Source organism: Alexandromys fortis, unplaced genomic scaffold (assembly GCF_014885135.2).
Source record: "Alexandromys fortis isolate MF-2015 unplaced genomic scaffold, M_Fortis_MF-2015_v1.1 scaffold_254, whole genome shotgun sequence".
Taxonomy (NCBI): Eukaryota; Metazoa; Chordata; class Mammalia; order Rodentia; family Cricetidae; genus Alexandromys; species Alexandromys fortis.
This window is the reverse complement of record NW_026068130.1, coordinates 640,207-660,819: the sequence shown is the minus strand read 5'-3', so window position 1 is coordinate 660,819 and position 20,613 is coordinate 640,207. Positions and strand designations below refer to the sequence as shown.

At 41.2% G+C, this 20,613-nt stretch overlaps 2 protein-coding genes across 3 annotated transcripts in view; one reads left to right on the top strand and one right to left on the bottom strand.

Annotated features, from left to right (window-relative positions):
* The window catches only part of LOC126490789 (transcriptional enhancer factor TEF-3-like), an 8,164-nt gene extending 3,406 nt beyond the window's left edge, over positions 1 to 4,758 (bottom strand). Inside the window, exons 1-2 of the mRNA XM_050125969.1 lie at positions 4,609 to 4,758; positions 2,442 to 2,463 (exon numbers count right to left, since the gene is read on the bottom strand). Coding sequence (XP_049981926.1) covers positions 2,442 to 2,463; positions 4,609 to 4,758 — 172 coding nt within the window. The remainder of the gene's footprint in view (positions 1 to 2,441; positions 2,464 to 4,608) is intronic.
* Farp2 (FERM, ARH/RhoGEF and pleckstrin domain protein 2) overlaps positions 1 to 20,613 on the top strand; it is a 110,120-nt gene that overhangs the window by 31,389 nt on the left and 58,118 nt on the right. The window contains exons 1-3 of one of the 2 annotated variants that reach the window (XM_050125942.1): positions 17,691 to 17,771; positions 18,594 to 18,698; positions 19,662 to 19,704. In XM_050125942.1, the coding sequence (XP_049981899.1) occupies positions 19,677 to 19,704 (28 nt within the window). In that variant the 5' untranslated portion in view covers positions 17,691 to 17,771; positions 18,594 to 18,698; positions 19,662 to 19,676. Of the gene's footprint in view, positions 1 to 17,690; positions 17,772 to 18,593; positions 18,699 to 19,661; positions 19,705 to 20,613 lie in introns of those variants that run through there. The other variant, XM_050125941.1, reaches the window with a different exon arrangement.

Here is a 20,613-nt window from a genome sequence, read left to right as displayed (position 1 = left end):
AAAAAAAAAAAAAAAAAAAAAAAAAAAAAAAAAAAAGCAAAAGCAAACAAAATTTGAAAGTAATGTATATTTACTATAGAAACCTGGAAACTCTCATAGCCACACCCATAGGTGGCTGCTAAAGTGAGCAGCCATCCAAAGTTCTAAGGAACCTTCTAAAGCCTTTTACATCAGCATTTAAGAATTAAAGGGAGTGGGGTTTGTCTGAGTCAGGGTTTCAGTTGATGTGATAGCATACAGTGAACAAAAGTAAGTTGGAGGAGATTTATTTCATGTTATTGCTTATAAATCAGTCACTGAGAGAAACCAGATAGAAACCTGGAGGCCGGAGCTGATACAGAGGCCATAGAGGGTCACTGCTCACTGGATTGCCTTTCATGGCCTGCTCAGCCTGTTTTCTTGCCGAGGACCATCAGCCCAGGTGTGGCACTATCCACAGTGAGTTGGGCCCTCCCACGTAAACTGTCAATCAATAAAATACACCACAGGCTTTCCCACAAGCCAGTCTTGTGGGGCATTTTCTCAGTTGAGGCCTGAAGAGGGGGTCAACTCCCCTTGGGACTGGAATTAGAAGTCTCAACCTTGATGTCAGTCCTGGGAATCAAACCTACTACTGCTAAACCGTCTCTCCGGCCCTGATAGCAAGTGAAGCAAATTTATGTTAGATCAATAGTGCTTCCTTTTAGGGCCAGTGAGACACGCTAGCAGGGAAGGACACTTGCTGCCAGTAACGGCACCCTAAATTCAGTCTCTGTGGCCCACTCCCTTGAGCTGTCCTTTGACTTACACACACACACATTAAATAATTTAAAAAGTATTCTTGGTTTTATAGCATTACTTGAATTTTAAATTTTATTTGTGTGTGTATACGTAAGATACATGTATAAAGGTCAGAGAACAACTTGTGGGAGTTGGCTCTTTTCTTTCCCCTCAGGTTTCGTAGCTCAAACTCGGGTCATCAGGGTTGCATAGCAAGCATTATTACCTAATATTTCACTGATGACAGTGAACACGTGCACACACATACACATATGCATTTGCCTGCATGAATGTGTGTGTGTGCCATGTGTATGCCTGGTACCCTCAGAGGTCAGAAGAGGCCATCAGATCCCCAGGAACTACAGTTAAGAGATGTTTGTAAACCACCATGTAGATGCTAGGAACCAAATCCAGGTTCTCTGAAAGAGCAGCAAGTACCAAGAGCAGCAAGTACCATCTCTTTATCTCTTCTTGTCTCCTCCCACCAGTCTTAAATATTTTAAAAACATAAAATAACAAAACTTCCTTAAATATAATTAGGTATAAAATATTGTTAATAAAATTGTTATTATATGTAAATCTTAACCTATAAAGTAGAACTTGTAATTGTCTTAAAGAACTAAAAGACAATCTTAGGAATCTTATATCAAGTCATGCTGAGAACACACACACAAATATATTTGTTTTGTTTTTGTTTTTCAAGACAAGATTTCTCTGTATAATTTCACCTTACCAAATTAGAAAAGTCACGCTTAGAGATAACTAGGAATATCATTAGGGCTTATGATGGCTTACCTTGGGTGTCAGCTTGACTAAGTCAGGAATCAGCTAAAACCCAAAGTAGCTGGGCATGCCTCTGAATAATTTTTATTGATTGAATCCTTGGGGTGGGAAAACATCCTAGATCTGGATTGTTTGAAGTCAGAAACCTTAGTCTGGGCATCCTCTGTGGCAGGCTTCAGAAACAGACATGGAAGAAAGAAGCTTTTGATTCTTGCCTGCCTGCCCTCGCCCTTGCAGTCCTGCTGCTGAGGCATTCATTCCTTCGCTGGTGTTAGAACCTACTTCTTCAGGATTCCAGCATACACTAAAGATCAACTAAGTCATCCAGCCTTTTGTACTGAATAATATACTGTATTCTTGACCTTTCTGTCTGGAGACAGCCACTGTTGGACTTGCTGGACTAGTCTACAAACTGCTGTTAATAGATCCACTGTGTGTTTTCATTATTACTCTAAAGAAACCTGACTAAACCTAGTTAATAGGAACATTGGTAGGAGTTTGTTTACAGAAGCATGTGCACAACTGAAGAAAATGTCCCTCCAATCTTCAGTTTATTGGCAAATAAATCCTCAAAGAGGGTGGGGCCATATACATTCATTCCCCTCCCCTTGCAGGGTGTTGAGAGACCCAGTCTCTTGGAGATCTTGCACAGATAGTCACATCTGCTGTGCATACAACTACTATGTCATGTGTGTGGGTCAGCATTCCACACTGCTCCACTTCCTTTGCCCCTTACATTCTTTCTATATCTTCCTTCTTGGTTTTCCCTCAGTTTTGGGTGGATGTTGTAAGTGCCCCACTTATGGCTGGCATTCAGCAGTCATTTAACTCTCTGTACTTTGACAATTTATTCATCTCTGCGGTTACAGCTGGCCATTGCAAAAAGAAGCATCTCTCACCAACACTGACAGCAACACTGTTCTGTGGAGATAAACGTGGTTACTTTAAGGCAGTTTAACAGGCACAGCACGTCTAGTTAGCAGACCAACAGCAATGGCTTCTGTGATGGTGGCTGTAGCCTTCCTAGCCTTCCTAGCCACTGGCTTTTGACTGGATTTAAAGTACTAAGTATGAATTCCCTCCTATGGAATGGTCATCAAATCCAGTCAGAAAGCTGTTGGTTATACCCATAACAGCTTTGCCACTATTGCACCGCTGAAATCTACTTGCCTGGCCAAATGGAATTTGAAAGGAGGGAACCTTAATTGAGAAAATGCCTTCATAAGATCTATTTGTAAGGCATTTCTTAATTAATGACTGAAAGAAGGGGGCCCATCCCATTGTGGGTGGGACTATACCTGGGTTCTATAAGAAAGGAGGCTGAACCAAGCCAATAAGCAGTACCCCTCTATGGCCTTTGCATCAGTGCCTGCCTCCAGAATCCTGCCCTGTTTGAATTCCTGTCCTTTCCTGACTTCCTTCAGTGATGGAATGTGATGTGGAAATATAAGCCAAATAAACCCTATCCTCCTAACTTGCTTTTTGGCCATGGCGTTTCATCACAGCAATAGAAACCCTAACTACCGTAGTATTATTGCACACAGTCTCCAGCTGAGGAAGACTAAGACGCTAATGACAATTCTCTCCAGCAGCCTGCACAGTACCTTCCAGTGCTAGGAGGACTAGCCACTCCAGTTCTAGCTTGATTTCTCCATGTTCCGAGATCAAGACCTAGAGTAGCTTCAGCACTAGGGTCTTACCAACTGTTCTAGTAGCCAATCAAGAGCAGTGGCAGTTATCTGTGTTGTTGGAGGGCCTTAGGGGCCTCCCTGGCTATCAGCTTGTAGGACAATATTTCACTCCTGTCACTAGAATATTCACTTAATAACCACCTTCTGGGAGCAGCTTTATACAACCACAAGGGATACCTCTGTTCAAACTTTTTTTTTTTTGATTTTGCTTTTTGAGTCACCTACCAAAATTCCTTTTAAAAATATTTTTAAGATTTATTTATTTTTTAATTTTACATTCACTTGTGTCTTGCCCACATGCAAGTCTGTGTGAGGGAGTCATATCCCCTGGAACTGGAGTTAAACAGACAGCTGTGAGCTGCCATGTGGGTGCTGGGAATTGAACCCGGGTCCTGTGGATGAGCAGCTAGAGCAGCTAGTGCTCTTAGCTGATGAGCCATCTCTCCAGCCCCCTATAAAATAATTCTTACATTATAGGCTGAACATTTATATCTTATAAAAATAATGTTGACACTGTCAATGTGATATTTGGAGATAGGGGACTTGGGAGGTAATCAGATCACCAAGTGGAATGGAGTCCATTCCTGTGTAAGAGGAGATGTGGAAGATATTGCCTCCTCTCTCCACTCAGACACAACAAATCTTTGAAAAAATCAAATTTTTAAAATTATATTTTCCTCTTTGTTGTGCCAGTACACTTTTTATTGGAGTCAATTTTCTGCTTTGATATTCTAGGAATTTGAGGTTACTCTTTCTTTGTCTGTGTGGTTTGAAATGGGTCTCCATGCTGCAGCGAGTCGTGGAAATGAGTAGGGTCCCAGCACAGTGAGGGTACACTGATGGGCAGTTGTTTCCCTGTGCCAGTTCCACATGTACTCACAAGTCAGGACCCACTTCCGTTAATAAAGAAGAAATAAGGGAATTACCTAATGTGGTTTACTTTAGAGAGTTTTCTTTGAGCCAAATTGCCTTTGTGTTTTGCTTTTTCTCTAAGTAGAAGATAAGAAATAAAAGGAAGTCCTGTGTTAATTGTTCAGATCCTAAACATCAATTAATAAGTTGTTTCTCTGTATGACATATGCTGCATGCAAGTGTGTTGAGAAAACAAGGTTGTAGTAAAACTACTAAGTGCAGTCTTTCTTGATATGTTCTTGCTCTTGCTCAGTCGGGAGACTTGAGCAATTTCTTCCACTAGTGGGTTAGTAAGTAGTTCACTACTATTTGCACTTCTGTTCATGCCTCAGGCTCTACAAGTCCAGTGGATTCTCTACTAGGAAGCTTCTCAGGTTCTGTGTCTCAGGCCCATCGCTTCACTCATGGGACACTGACAGTCAGGTTTCTTTGGGCTGATAAGCCTGGGAGTACAGGTCAGTACCAGTGGACAAAGCTTCTGCTCCATCACACTGCTGTCGTCGTGCAAGCAGACTTGGAGCTTGCAGGAGCGCCACAGGGCTTTGCTTTTCCTGGCTCGCTCACGGGCTTCTCTTTTCAGACGAAATGTTAAGGATAGCCAGTACAAGGGCATTCTCTAGAGTCTGTCCACTTAGTTATTCATGGTCTAGTCGGGAAATAGACTATTCCACACTAGGACCTTCCACTAACTAACTAACTGGGGATGGCAATGCTCAAGAATATGGGAATTGGAGTTGTACTGAGCATCTGCCCCTTAGAGCTGAGGGAAAGGAAACTCAGTGAAATAACAGACTTGGAGAGGCCTCCTTCCCCAGAGTTGAAGTTCAGACCACTGGATGATGGTGAAGTTAGGTGATGTCAGTGGAAATGTTGGCAAGCCTGGACTGGAGTGCCAGTGAAGTTCATAGGCTAGTGGAAGTCACTGACCATCCTTCACACAAAACTCCTGAAGTCTCAAATAGGAGAAAACTTCTTTCTCATATTTTCCTCAGTTCTCTGCCCCCGCACCCAGCATGGCTGAGGAATATGGATTTTGGATTGAGAGACAATAAAGAAATAATTATCTCACTGATGTTAACAGGTTTCAGTTGGAATCTTAGTTTACATTGTTTCCTTGAGAAGTTTAAGATAACTGTTGTGAGTCCGCTGTCAGGTGATCTTGTTTTTCCCCTTGTACCCTGGTGGAGAATAATTGCTGTCTATAGATACCCTATGACATTGGTGCTTATTTGTTTACTTGGTTGTTTTTGTCAAGCTGAGTCTCCCTATTTAACCCAGGCTGGCCTGGAACTTCAGAGTCCTCCTGTCCAGCCAGGTGATGGTGGCGCACGCCTTTAATCCCAGCACTCGGGAGGCAGAGGCAGGCGGATCTCTGTGAGTTTGAGACCAGCCTGGTCTACAGAGCTAGTTCCAGGACAGGCTCCAAAGCCACAGAGGAACCCTGTCTCGAAAAGCCAAAAAAAAAAAAAAAAAAAAAAAAAAAAAAAAAAAAAAAAAAAAAAAAAAAGAGTCCTCCTGTCCTAGTCTCCTGAGTGCTGAGATTGTAGGTTTGCACCACCACCCCTGTCTTCAGTTGGTCTCTTGTCCTAAGAATGTAGAATGAATGAAGTCACTTCCTGTGCCGCACTGGTGCAGAGTTAGAAGCACCTGATAACGCCATTCAAGGATGTATGAGCACCTAAGACATGAAGTTGTAAGATAGGAGACTGAAGATGGCTGTCCACAATGGTGACGGCCTTTCAGTGAATCCACAATGAATAAAGCTATAGTTGCCCACAAGCTCCCAAGATTATTTTGATTGTACCATATATTATAAAAAGCAATTTGAGGATGACCAACTATGAGACAAGAAACAAATATTAAGTAATGAAGCTAATGATACAGATACAGATTTTGTCACAGGCGACTTGGCTTGAACTGTAAATGGGTGCGTGAGGCAAACAGGCTAGAGCACAAAATCAGGCTGTTTGCAGAAGAATTTTCCCACAGATCTGAGACAAAGGATAAAGAAGTACTTTGTTAACTGAGCTTTTGTGCCCGTTTCTATCTAGACAGAATCTTTAATGGCACTTTTGTAGATGAAGATTTTGAACAATATACTTTATGTCTAAGCTTGGAGAAGGGACTTACTTGAATGCCATGACCAACTAAAATGATGAAACATTGAACAAAATGTTTTGCTTTTTACCCTCTAGTTCTCATGCTGCATTCTGATCTGGGTGGCTGCATTGTCAAGTGGGACAACAGGTTTCTCTCCAATCTGAGTGCTGTGGATGACAGCAGTGTTTCTGTCGGTGGATGGACAGTCTTCACTTTATCTCATAGAGAGTCTTGTTTCACCTGATCATTGTTTTGGGGATAAGCTAGTAATTTCTTCATTTTCAAGCATAGAGACTAAACTTTTAAAACAGAATATGGGAGTTGATAAGGTGGACATATGGAGGCTGGAGAGATGGCTCAGTGGTTGTAAAAGCATTTGCTATGCAAGTAAAACAATCCAAGTTCAGGTCCCCAGAACCCATGTCAAAGTCCTCACAGTGATTCTGATTCACAGTCCTAGCATTCCTACAGCGAGGGGGTAGGCAGAGACAGGAGAATCCCCTGGAAGCTCCTGAGTAACGTGCCTGGAGGATAAATCACAGCAGCAAGAGAGGCTGCCTCAAGCAAGGTGCAAGGTCAGGGACTGACTCCCAAAGTTTCCCTCTCACTTCCAGAGGGGCACCATGGCATGTGTAAGCTATGGCATGCATGTACTTGCAGTCATATATGTCATACACACAGAATGGGCATGGGATAGATCTGTATAATGTTAAGAATTGAGCTTATTGTGACATTTTATAAGCTTCCAGTCAGGTCATGAGGCATCTGTAAAAATTAAGGAGCATGAGCCTATAAAAATTTATTTGGAAAGTAATGTTGAAAAATAGTCTCAAAATTTTGTATCTTTAAAATATATCATGGCAGGCTTGGGAGATGGATCGGTGGCAAAGAGCACTTGTTGCTTTTGCTGGGTACCCAAGTTTGGATCCCAGAATCCAAATAGTGGATCAGTCATGCAGAACTTCAGTTCTAGAGAATCTGAGTTCCTCTTCTGACTCCCATGAGCACCACACACACACATATCTAAAAAAAGCATTTAAACACATAAAATTTAAAAATCTAAAAAATTAGAATAAAATACATTATGATAATGATAAAATTTCTCATGTTTTATATTTTTTCCCTAGTGCTGGGATCTAATCCAGGGTCTTGCACATAGTAGGCAAGCATTCTACCACTGAGCCACATCTCCAGCACCTATTGTGTCTACATATAGGCAGGAGGAAGAAATGATTAGATGCCATTTTGAGTAACTTCATCCATCATATAATCAAGAAATCGCAGTCCTATCTGTTGTCTTGTCCTCTCAGCAGACCTCATTGAAGAGATAGTTACATACTTGAGGACCTGTGTGCATCCTCGGCGTGTTTGCAGGTAGACGTTTTCTGTATTAAGTTGGTATATATTGGTTTTCAGCTTGGAGACCTGTCCCTAGCATGGTACAGAGCCTATTTCCTGTTATTTCATTAAATATCCATAAACCCTTTCAGTCTATCTTAGTTAGGGTTTCTATTGTGGAGTTAAACTGCCATGACAAAAAACACAAGGAAAGGAAGGGTTTATTTCTCTTACATGTCCACATCACAGTTCATCTTCGAAGGAAGACAGGGCAGGGACCTGGTAGCAGAAACTGAAGCAGAGACCATGGACGAATACTTCTTACTGGCTTGCCCCCCCCCATGGCTTTCTCAGCCTGCTTTCTATGACCGCTCAGTGTCACCTATCCATGGTTGGCACTGCCCACACTAGGATGAGCCCACCCACATCAGTCATTCATGCCCTAAGGCTTGCCCACAGATGTTCCCAAATAGCTCCAGCTTGGGTCAAATTGACAAAACAGTAATCAGCAACAGGATAAGAATAGCTTTTAATTTTAGATGAAGAAAACCAAGGCTTAAAATAACCAGTCAATAGAAACCAGGCATCTAGCCTCAAAGCCTGTCTCGTAAGTATACAGTGAAACTTGTCCTTGCTGTTAAACACAGGGGCCAAATGATGTCTAGGGAACACCCTGTGACCAGAGGCTTACCAGCTCTCAGGAAGGACAGTTGCTGGTACAGTTTGGCGATGCCTGGCAACACACCCATGAGTCAGAGGACTAGAGAGGGGTTCTATTTGATTTTATTTCCCATTGTCCTTACCATATGTTTTTGTTAAGATACAGAGTATCTCCCAAAAAAAGGCTCATTTGTTAAAGGCTTGAACCCCAGCTGATGGTAATGCAGAAAGGTGATTTTTTTTTACTTATTTAAATTTATGTGCATTAGTGTTTTGCCATGTATTTCAGGTACCCAGGAACTGGAGTTACAGTTGTGAGCTGCCATGTGGGTGCTGGGAATTGAACCCAGGTCCTCTGGAAGAGCGGTCAGTGCTCTTCTTAATGACTGGGCTATCTCTCCTGCCCTAGAAAGGTGATTTGATTATGTGTCCTACTTTCTCAATGAGCTAATCCATTGATTATTCCATAACTGTTTGTATTATTTGGAAATGGAACCTAGCTGTAGGAAGTTGGGTGGCTAGGGACGTGCCTTTGAAGGGTATATCTTGTTCCTATGCCTTTCTTTCTCATTTTCTCTGCCTCTTGTGAGCCACCTTGGTGCACCCCATGCTCTCCATCAGATGTTCAGCCTCACCATGCACAGGCCAGAAACAAAGGTGCCAGATGACCATCTTGGAAACCTCTGAGGGGGACTGGAGAGATGGCTCAGCAGTTAAGAGCACTGAGTATTCTTCCAGAGAACCCAGGTTCAATTCCCAGCAACCACATGACAGCTAACAACTGTCTGTAACTTTGGTTCCAGGATCTGATGCCTTCACACCAATGTACATAAAATAAATAAATTATTTAAAAAAGGAAACCTCTGGAAATCATATTACTTTTTTCTATAGCATTATATTCTGGAGAGACTCACAGTTCAGTATGCAGGTGGCAGCCTTCCTCTTTTTACTGCACTCAGCATTTCCTGGTCTGAATGTTCAGGTTTTATCAAGCAGTCCTCTATTGTAGTCGTACTTTCCTTTGGGCTGGCAGTTCGCAAATACCAACATGGAGACTTGTTAGTAATTAAAAACTTGGCCTTAGCTTAGGCTTTTTCCCAGCTAGCTCTAAAACTTTAATTAACCTACTGCGTTCTGCCACGTGGCTTGGTTACCTCTTCTCTGTACCATATGTACGACCCCTTCAGTGTCTCACTGGTGTCTCTCATGTGCCTAGATCCATCCCAAATTCCTCTCTCTGCCCAGAAGTCCCACTTATGATCTCCTGCCTAGCTATCGGCCATTCAGCTCTTTATTAAACCAGTCATAGTAACACATCTCACACCGTGTAAATAAATATCCTACAACACTTTATTGAATGATTTATGTTTAAAGTTAGTATTAGAAATATTATAACAAATGCTGTCTTCATGCATGATTTTGCACTTGTACTTCTAAGAAGGGGACATTTGAAGATAATGGTGCAGATACTTGGATTTGTTGGGTACTGCCTGTCCCGTGAACATGCCTGTTCTCCACTTTCTCAACAGGTTCCGTAGGGAGAGATGATAAGTGTGGTTTCATTAAGCTCTCTCACTGGTGGTTGTCGTCGTCATCTTTCTTCTCCTCCTCTTCCTCCACTCCTTCGTCTCCTTCCTCCTCCTCATCTTCCTTTCCTCTTCCCTTTCTTTTCCTGGTACAAAAGATCAAACCCAAGGCCTCTACATGCTAGAAAGTACTGTCCCCTGAGTTATGCCTCAGCTGGCCACCTTTGCATCTTCTTTAGAAAGTGTCCACTAAGGTCTGCTGTCCTTCCTGTTGTTGTTGTTATTTGGTTTGGGGTTTCTTGTTCCAGAGTCGTGTGACTTGCTTATATATTTTGGCTTCTTGTCATATGTGCTTTGTATCTATTTTCTCACACTCCACATACCAAGTTTTCTTTTTGTTGATAATTCCTTCTGCTGTGAGAGCTCTTCCTTACAGTGTAGTCCCACTTGTCTGTTTTTGCTTTTAGAATGATAAACAAATAAATCAAGGCCAGTCAGTGTTAAGTAACCTTTTCTCTGTTTATTTTGAGAAAGTTTTGTTCTTTTCTGTTTTCGTTTTGTTTTGTGGAAGCAGCTGTGAGGCAGGGTCTTGTTATGAAACCTTGGCTAGCCTACAACTCACCCTGTAAACCATGCTGGCCTTGAGCTTGTGCTGATCATTTTGCATCTGCCTCTCATGTGCCACTTTTAAGTGTATACTGGATTTTGGGTATACTATTTTGGGCCTTGCTTTTAGAAGTTTTATGGTTTTAACTCAGATATGTTCAAGTCTTTATTTGAATTGACTTCTATATACAATATTAGGTAAGGGTCAAATTTCTTTCTTTAGCAGTTACTCACTTTCCCCAGTACCATTTATTTTTTTTTTATTTTTTCCCCCAGTACCATTTATTAAAGAGTTTATTGTTTCCTATTCTGTCTCCTTGAAAACAAATTTAGTTGACTTAATTGCTTCTGTTTATTCTGAACTCTCTATACTCCATTGGTTTTGTGTATAACTAATTCTGGTGCCATATTGTTTTGATTGATGTGGCTTTATAATGTCACTTGAAATCAGTGAATATGGTATGACCAACTTTGTTTTTATTTTCGGGATTGTTTTGGGCAATATGAGACCTCTTGTGGTTAGACACAAATTTTAGAATTTTTTCTGTTTATATGAAAAGTTTCATTAGAATTTTTATAGGAATTGAGTTGAATCTGTAAAATCCACTTATATGCTGTTTACAAGAAACATGCTGTTAGATTCAGAGATGCTTACAGGCCGAAATGGTATGCCATGAAAACGTTAAGTAGAAGGAAAGAGGTGTACATAGTAGACGAAGTAAACTGTAGAAACAATAAAACAACGATGGACGGGTCAGTTCAGCCCAACATCAGCGCACCTGCCTCTAAAGCTAACAATAGCATGTGAAGGGGGAGGCTGAGGACAGGGCCATAGTTGGAAACTTCAGCACCCTACCACAATGATAGCTACAGACATGATCAGTGCTACAGACTCAGTGAGCATGTTCCAAGATACCTCACTTTTTGTGTTGTTAAAAATGTGGTTGTTTCTTCTAGTCTGTCCTCAAATTATAGTCAGTTGTGTAAGTAAAGGCTGTTGCCTGTGTGTAATAGTTTTATCCTGGTTACATAACTGAATTTGACTTCTTTTGTAATAGTTTCTAATTGGTGGTCCTTGGATTTTTAAAATAATAACACCACTTTCAATTTATGATAGTTTGCTCTTTCCTTTTAGGTTTTTAACCTCCTCTCTGCCCCACCTTTGCTTTGTTTGTTTTCAAGACAGGGTTTCTCTGTGTAACACCCCTGGTTGTCCTGGAACTCACTTTGTAGACCAGGCTGGCCTTTAACCTCCCAGAGATCAGTCTGCTGTTGCCTCCTGAGTGCTGGGATCAAAGTCATGCACCACCACCCAGATTCTTTTTTCTCTCTTAATGCAGGTGTTAAAATAACAGAGATGGAATTTTGGAAGTCAATCTTATGACGGTAAAGAATAACTTCTGGAGCCAGATGTGGTGGTGCACACCTTTAATCCCAGCACCTGGGAGTCAGAGGCAGGTGGATCTCTGAATTTGAGGCTAGCCTGGTCTACAGAGTGAGTTCCAGGACAGCTAGGGCTATATAAAGAAACCCTGTCTCGGAAAAAAAAATAACTAACTTCAGTAACTGAGCATGATGGCTTATGCACGTAACTCTAACACTATAGATGTAGATACAGGGGAATCAGGACTTCAAGGCCAATGAGTTCAAGGCTAGCCTGCGCAACATAACACTCTTGTCTTGAAAAAGAAATTGGGGGCTAGACAAATGGCTCAGCGGTTAAGAACTCTTGCTGCGGGCTGGAGAGATGGCTCAGTGGTTAAGAGTGTCTCTTAACCTCTGAACCTCTTCCAGAGGTCCTGAGTTCAATTTCCAGCAACCACATGGTGGCTTACAACCATCTATAATGGGATCCAGTGCCCTTCTCTCTTGAGCAGAGGACTATGCAGACAGGACACTCATATACATAAACAAAAATAAATACTTAAAAAATAACAAAACAGGTATATGCCCTAATATATCCAAACAGAATAACTTGTGAACCCCCCTCACACTAAGTGCTCACCAAGAACTACCTGGTGACTCTCTTTCACACATTAATTTAAAAAAAAAAAAGAACTCTTGCTGCTATGAGGACACTGGTTTGCTTTTCAGTGTCATATAGGCACTTACAACCATATTAAATAAAAACTATTCTCAAACAAAAAGTCACATTTGATGGCCTGCTGTCCCACATCTGTCTTTCTAGCACTAAGTGGTAGCAGCAAAAAGATCCCTGCAAGCTCAAGGCCGGCTTGACCTACTTAAAGAGATCCAGAAAAGGCATAAAAATTATGTAGTGAGACCCTGCCCCACTCCATCCCCGAAAAAAATCTCTAAATTATATCAAGCTGGGGATTTAGCTTAACAATAGAGTACCTGCCTGCTGTGCTCAGAATCTGTATTCTTAACACTAGCATCACTAACTTGAAAAAAACTGGTGACTGCTCTTTCAGAGGGCCCAGGCTCAGTTCACAACTCCCATCCTTAACTCCAGTTCCAGGGGATTTGGTGCCTCCTCTTACCTCTGCAGGCACCACACCCTTCTTGCACACAGAGTAGAAGTACTTGCAGGCAGTAGAAGAGAAGGAAGAGGGGCACAATACTCCTACACAAAGTTAAGGATAATGAATAAATCTTTAAAAATAATTATATCAAGAGTGTGCCAAGTGTTATGCCTACATCATCAGTCCCCCAGAGACCACCAGGAGTCCAAGCTCATATGCAAAAACGAAGAGCATTTATTGCAAGCTCAAGTGTGGGCTCTCTGTCAGTTCCAACACAGTGGTTGGATCAGGGAGAGCATTGTGCTCAGCTATGGCAGGGTTTATTATTATTATTATTATTATTATTGATTTTTATTGAGCTCTACATCTTTCTCTGCTCCCCTCCCTTATGGCAGGGTTTTTAAGGAGTAAAGGATGGGGTTAGGGGAATTCCAGATTTAGATGGGAGTTGAGCTCCTGATTGGGCAGGAGTGGGGTAACAGAAGTCTTGTCAAACAGGGATTGGTACTGGTGTGGCTATAAGAAAATTGGCAACCTATATACAAGTTAGGTAAGCTATTCTTAATGTTCTAGAGTAGCTAGTACTTTTTTTTTTGGTCTTAATTCTGACTTGTCCCATACATGGTGCAATCTGTGACTTTTCCCAGTTATTGTAATGGCGAGACCTAGTTCCAGTTTTGTTAGTCTGCAGCCTGTATGGTCACACTGGTGTTAAATTAGGCCTCTTCAACAAGCATAGTGGTAAACCTAGCATTTTGAAGGTTGAGGCTGGAGGATCGATGCCATATTGAGGCTTGTCTTTAATACATAGCAAGATTCAGTCTCAAAAACCAAACACGCAAGAAGGCAGAGGCAGGAAGGTCTCTGAACTTGAGGCCAGCTTTGTCTACATAGCAAGTTCCAGTCCAACCAGAATTATATAGAGAGACTTGGTTTCAAACAAACAAAACAGCATAGCAGAATTTATGTCAAGAATAGAAATTGAGGGCTGGAGAGATGGCTCAGAGGTTAAGAGCACTGACTGCTCTTCCAGAGGTCCTGAGTTCAATTCCCGGCAACCACATGGTGGCTCACAACCATCTGTAATGAGGTCTGGTGCCCTCTTCTGGCCTGCAGGCATACACACAGACAGAATATTGTGTAATAAATAAATAAATATTAAAAATAAAGATAAAAAAGAATAGAAATTGAGGAGGCATGTGGTGGTGCGAACCTATGATCCCAGTACTTTGGAGGTAGAGTCAAGAAGCTCAGGAGGTCAAGATTTTTTTCCTCTGCCATCTTGGCTACATATGTATGGAGATCAGGAGACAACTTGTGTAAGTCAGTTATGACCTTTTACTGTGGGATTCAATTTGCACAGTGAGCACTTTGTCCACTAAGCCATCATGCCCAACCCAGTAATATGATTTTTTTTCCTGCAAGTTTATTGATATAATACATTACTAAATTTCCTAGCATTGATTTCAACTATTCTTAAAAGTTTTGAATAAACTTTGCATTGTTATGATAGAATTCTTTTCATTGTTAACTGACTTGTATTTGCCTACATTTTACTAAGGATTTTTTTTAATTTATTTATGTATTATATATAGAGTTCTGCCTACATACCAGAAGAGGGCACCAGATCAAATTATAGATGGTTGTGAGCCACCCTGTGGTTAGTGGGAATTGAACTCAGGACCTCTGGAAGAGCAGCTAGTGCTCTGAACCTCTGAGCCATCTCTCCAGCCACACTAAGGATATTTTTATTAATACCAATAAAATTGAATTTTTCTTTGAGGATATGTTTGTGTGTGTTCAAGTTTTGGAAATATTACCCCTACTCTAATGCTTTGAAGAAATGTTTTGAAAATGTCTCTTTTTTGTAGCTGTGAAAACTCATGAATATGGTAGTATTTTTGGACTGAAGTCTGATTTCAGTGACTCAAAAGATGTGAAATTTCTTTTGTTACTTAAACTTGAGAAAACTTTGTTTAGTAAAACTATAGTTTTAGAGGCTACATTCTCACAGGCACATATGTGTGTTAATAAAAATACATATAAGTAGGTATAGGACCTACTAGATATTAAGGTCCATCCTGAGTGTGCTCCTGAATATCTCTGTAGTTGTCATGGGGCCTTACCTGGTCTGGTGGGCAAGCCCAGGTCACGCTCCCTGCTTGCACACAGAGTAGAAGAGGAAGGAAGAGGGGCTGAGGAATGAACTGCCTCCTTTCTGTACCACCTGAAATAAGATTTATCTCAGACTACAGCTACCATCCAAACCTTAAACAGTTGTGCATGTTTAGGAGTTGCCATTTGCTCTTCAGATTGACTGTCTAGAGGAAAGAACTACCAAACAAGTTGGTAGACATCAGTGTCATGTTCATCTTGCTAGAGTCACTACCAAATAGTATGAGAGGTAGAACTGACTGAGATTCATTGGTAGGTTGGTTGTGTTTTAGATTGTCGGGGGGAACTCTGACAGAATGAAGTGAGTTTCCTCTAAAGCAGTACTTGGGTGTACCTAGCACCCCCCTCCCATTTCACCCTTAGTTTTGAACTTGACAGTTCAGGAAACAGGGGGCACTAAGAGAGAGAATGTCCCATGTGGTCATCCTGGTGACCATAGCTTCTGAGAAGTTTCCCTGGAATGGTTCTGGGATTTGACTTCTGTGACTTCCAACTGTTTAACAACCCTGGGGGTTGATTGCTTAGCTTGAGAAGTATAGACCTGGTGGGGCGTGTCTTTCAAAGCACAAAGCATTGGCAAGCCTCCTAGGAGAAGCCCATCACATGAGGTGACAAGAGAGAATGTCTGGGTGATTTACCGATGTCTGCTCTCCTGTTATTTATAAACTGTGTTTGTAACAGTGCAGAGACTTACTGGTAATGATATAAGAGCTAGAGGCAGGAAGGCTGGCAGTGAAACACTGTCCTCTGGAGATGGCATGGCCCTTACACTCAGGAACTCACATCAAGCCCTTTTAAGACACTGATGACTCTGAGAAGCCAGGCCTTATACATCTCTACTATATAGTCAGCACTAATTAGGCTCAGTGAGTTGCATCAGGGCTGGAGAGATGACTCAGCTGTTAGGAGCACTGGCTGTTCTTCCAGGGGTCCCGGCTGGGTTCAGTTCCCAGCACCCACAGAGTAGCTCACAACTGTAACTCAAGTTCCAGGGGACCTGACACCTTCACACCAGTGCAGGGTTTCTTTGTAGCTTTGGAGTCTGTCCTGGAACTAGCTCTTGTAAATCAGACTGGCCTTGAACTACAGAGATGTGCCTACCTCTGCTTCCCAAATGCTGGGATTAAAGGCGTGTGCCACCACCACTGGGCCAACAATTTTTTTAAAAATAATATGGCAATTTATCAAGGGAGGATGATAAATTGGGAAGTCTTCATTTATTGGGGGTGGTACACTTGTGCCACAGTTCACATGTGGGGACCAGAAGATAACTTACACGGTGAGTTCTCTCCTTCAAGCATGTGGCTTCTAAGCATGCTTCAGGCTTAGCAGCAAGATCCTTTTTTGCCCACTGAGCCATCTCCCCAGCCCACATATATGAATTCTTAAAGAATATATTTAAAATGCATTTGTATCTCTGGGTTTAAAGCCATCTCTGGTTCAGATGGCAAGTTTCAGACCAGCCAGGGCTACATGGTGAGACCTTGTCTTAAAAACAACCAACAAAAACACCTATAATCACAGAACTCAAGATTGTAAGATTTTGTGTGTGTGTGTGTGTGTGTGTGTGTGTGTGTGTGTGTGTGTGTGTGTGAGAGAGAGAGAGAGAGAGAGAGAGAGAGAGAGAGAGAGAGAGAGAAAGATAGAGAAAGAGAGAGAGAGAGAGAGAACACTATGAGTTTGAGGCCAGCCTGTTCAATATAGCAAGTTCCATATAGAACTACATAGGGAGACTTTGCCCCCCAACTTCCAGAAAAGACACTTGTATGTTCACACTATAGGCCTTCTTTTCTGCTAAGATATACACTGTATATTTTTACTCTGTGATTCTTTGTTATTATGAATTTTAGGAGTTTGTTCCTTCAAATAGCTTTTCTCCTGAAGAGCATTACCACTGGTTACACAGACAGTCTCCTAAGTAAACTTAAAGGGGCATGGTGTACTTTGGAACCCAGAAAGTTTACCTCTCCTCCTTCTTGTATGTTTTTAACAGAAGAAAAGATTGCCCAACACCTTGATCTAACATCTCAGAAATAAAGAAATAAAGTGTTGCTTCTTTCTGTCTCTATCTAGTACAATAATGATAATTTTCTTAAAGATTTGGTGTGCAACTTCCAAATTTATTATTTATCAATTTATAAGTGCTATATATAAGACAGGATCATATTATATGGACTCTATGAACATAGAGAACTTTAATTTTCCTCTTACCTTATCTGTATGCTTTGTACTTTATTCCATAGTGTATAAAGAGCTCAGTGTTCTCTTTTCATCATGGTTGTGTTATTATTTATTTGGGTTTTATGGGTTTTTTTGTTTGTTTGTTTTTGAGCCAAGCTTACCTGGGAACTTACCATGTCTGTCAGGCCAGTTTCAGACTCAGTAGCCTCCCCAGGTGCTCGGATTACAGCCGTGCGCTTGCTTCAGTTTCTCTGCTGGCCAGTCCTCTTGTGGTTCTGTCCTGTGTAATCAGCTTTGTGCAATTTATGAGATGGTCTGCATGGAAAGGTTCTGGAAGTGGACCTACATAAATACATATTAAACTGAAAATTATTTTCAAATTTCCTCCTCAAGGGTTACACATATTATTAATAATATTAAAGATTTTTGTTGTTATTTTGTTGGATTTGTTGTTGTTTGTTTTTGAGATAACAGTCTTACTATGTAACCCTGGCTTACTTGGAACTCGCTATGTAGACCAGGCTGGCTCTGCTTCCTGAGTGCTGGAATTACAGGTATGCAGCATCATGCTCCCCACACCCCCAATTCTTTGAAATATGGCCAATAAGGTAGCCTTGTGTCTGACAGCCTAAGTTCAATCCTCGCGACCCACGGAAGCCATGTAAGGTGAAAAGAGAATCCAGCTCCTCATAGTTGTCCTCTGATATCCACATGAAGCAATTTTAATTTATCCTGGGACTAATTTATTAATTCTAAACTTCATTTGTTTTTCTTTCTAAGCTTATGTTTGGGTAGAAGATAAATTATAGTAATTCAGTGTGATTCTAGATTGTTGTAATTTGTTCAACATCTCTCTATTCAAATTTTTTTTTCAGCCAGAAAGTGGTGGCACATGCCTTTAATTCTAGCTCTGGGGAGGCAAAGGCAGGTGGATCTTTGAGTTCAAGGTCAGCCTGGTCCACAAAGTGAGTTAGTTCCAAAACAGCCAGACTACAGAGCATGTGAATACTGTCAAATAGCAAAATATTCACTGGAACACTACATAAATAGACCTTGGAACTCTGCTTTTTATTGGTAAATTATGTGGTAAATTATTTGATAAAATGTTAACTGAGACTAGAAATGATTTTTGTAGTCTACAGTCACAAAGAAAGATGACTGAAACACACTGAGACTATAAGATAGAGTTTTTGTTTGCATATTTATTTTGCTATTAGTTTCTAAGTACAAGATCTGTTTATTTGCTATGTGGTAGTTTGTGAATCTTATAACAACAAAAGCAAAATGAAGCAAGAAATTCAGTGACTCTATGTGAGCTTTTACGTACCTTTGTTCTTGTCCAATCAGTGAGCTTTTTCTCTCCTGTCTCCTTGCAGCCTAAGTGTGATGGACAGGTCTTACTGACACAAGTGTGGAAGCGTTTGAACCTGATTGAATGTGACTACTTTGGTCTGGAGTTTAAGAACGTCCAGTCCTACTGGGTATGTGCTTTTCATTTGCTTTTGGAAACTGGGTCTGACTGTGTTGTAGAATAGTCATGGTGTCTCGGATGTACAGAGCATTTTAGGTCATACTGTAATGATGTAAACAAGTTGTTTGGTAAATGGCATAATGACATATTATTCTTAGGAAAGCTATGTTTTTGTTTTTTATTTTCGAGACAGGGTTTCTCTGTAGCTTTTTGGTTCCTGTCCTGGAACTAGCTCTTGTAGACCAGGCTGGCCTCGAACTCAGAGATCCGCCTGCCTTCTGCCAACCGAGTGCTGGGATTAAAGGCGTGCACCACCACCGCCAAGCAAAGCTATGATATTAAAGTACTTGGTTTTCAGCTATGGAGAGCCCATCTGCCTTTAAGCCTAAATGCATAGCCTCCCTAAACTTCCACCCACTAGCACCTGTGCCAAGGAAACCTGAGTTGCCATGGCAACCACTGATGCATCCTGCTGAATATGAATTGTGTTGCAGGTGGATTTTGAGCAAAGTGGACTGATTTTTGCATCATTTTACTTATTAGACAAATTGTAAAATGTGTGGTGTATTATTATTATTATTATTATTATTTATAGATGTGACTTGTTTTTAAAACAACTCATCAGCCCTTTAGATCAGAAAATGTGTCGTTGCTGTGCTGTGCTCCGGTGCACAGCAGACACCTTTCACATAGCAGCACCACATCAGGTTGCTGTTTGCGCACCGCTGGTTCTGGTTGAGACTGTAGAGTTACCCAAATGAATGTAATGGAGTTGTAGCACATCAATGCGGCTCCAGCTTCTTGAAGCAGGTGTTGCTGAGCTTTCTGTACAACTTATTAAGATATGATGAATGTATAAGAGAACAAAATAAAAATCCTGTCATAAAATCTAATTATTTGTATTTTGTAGCATACTTACTAAATGAGGAGATTTTTAATAGTTTTATTCTCTTCTATTAAAAACCCTGTTTAGATTTGGCTTGAGCCCATGAAGCCCATCATTAGGCAAGTGCGAAGTAAGTACCTTGTTTAACTCTTTTTTTTTAATATTTATTTATTTATTTATTATGTATGCAATATTCTGTCTGTGTCTATGCCTGCAGGCCAGAAGAGGGCACCAGACCCCATTACAGATGGTTGTGAGCCACCATGTGGTTGCTGGGAATTGAACTCAGGACCTTTGGTAGAGCAGACAATGCTCTTAACCTCTGAGCCATCTCTCCAGCCCCCCTTGTTTAACTCTTAAAAACCTTCCTCATTTAAGGTGACTTGTTCTGGAACAGTGAATTCTAGGTGTGTTCACAGCCATTGTCACGGCCCTAGATAGGTGGTAATAGTCACAGTGGATCAACTTGAGGTCACTTTGCTGGTTGGTTTTAAACTACAATAAATAGGCATAAGAACACTAGATTTAACTCAAAACATCATAGATAACTTGTCTTAAATTTGAAAGTCATAGGATTTATTGCTTGGTATCTTAACTGTGGCTCAATATATTAGGGGGAAAAAGAAGCTTCTGAGTCATGAGAAGACATTGACAGGGCTCTTTTAAGACAAATGCTTCCGTGGTTAAGAGCACTTGCCCTCACAGGACCCACTTATAACCACCTGCAACCCTTTCCCAAGGAGACCTGCCACCATTTTCCAAGGGCACCAGGCAGCTCCACCACTTAACAAAGCAAACTTTTTGGCTTGGGGATTTTTCATGTTTTCTTGGTTTGGGTTTTGGATGTGGGGAGAGGAAGCAGCTTCTTTCCACAAATTCCAGACTGCCCTTGCAGTCACGATCCCCCTGCATCAGCCTCCCAAGAGAAGGGATTAATGCATGTGCTGTCATTGACTACACCTGTTTTAAGTGACTACATTGAAAGAAGGATACATAGAAGTAACTCATGCAGAAAAGAAAAGGCTGTTGATGTTACCAT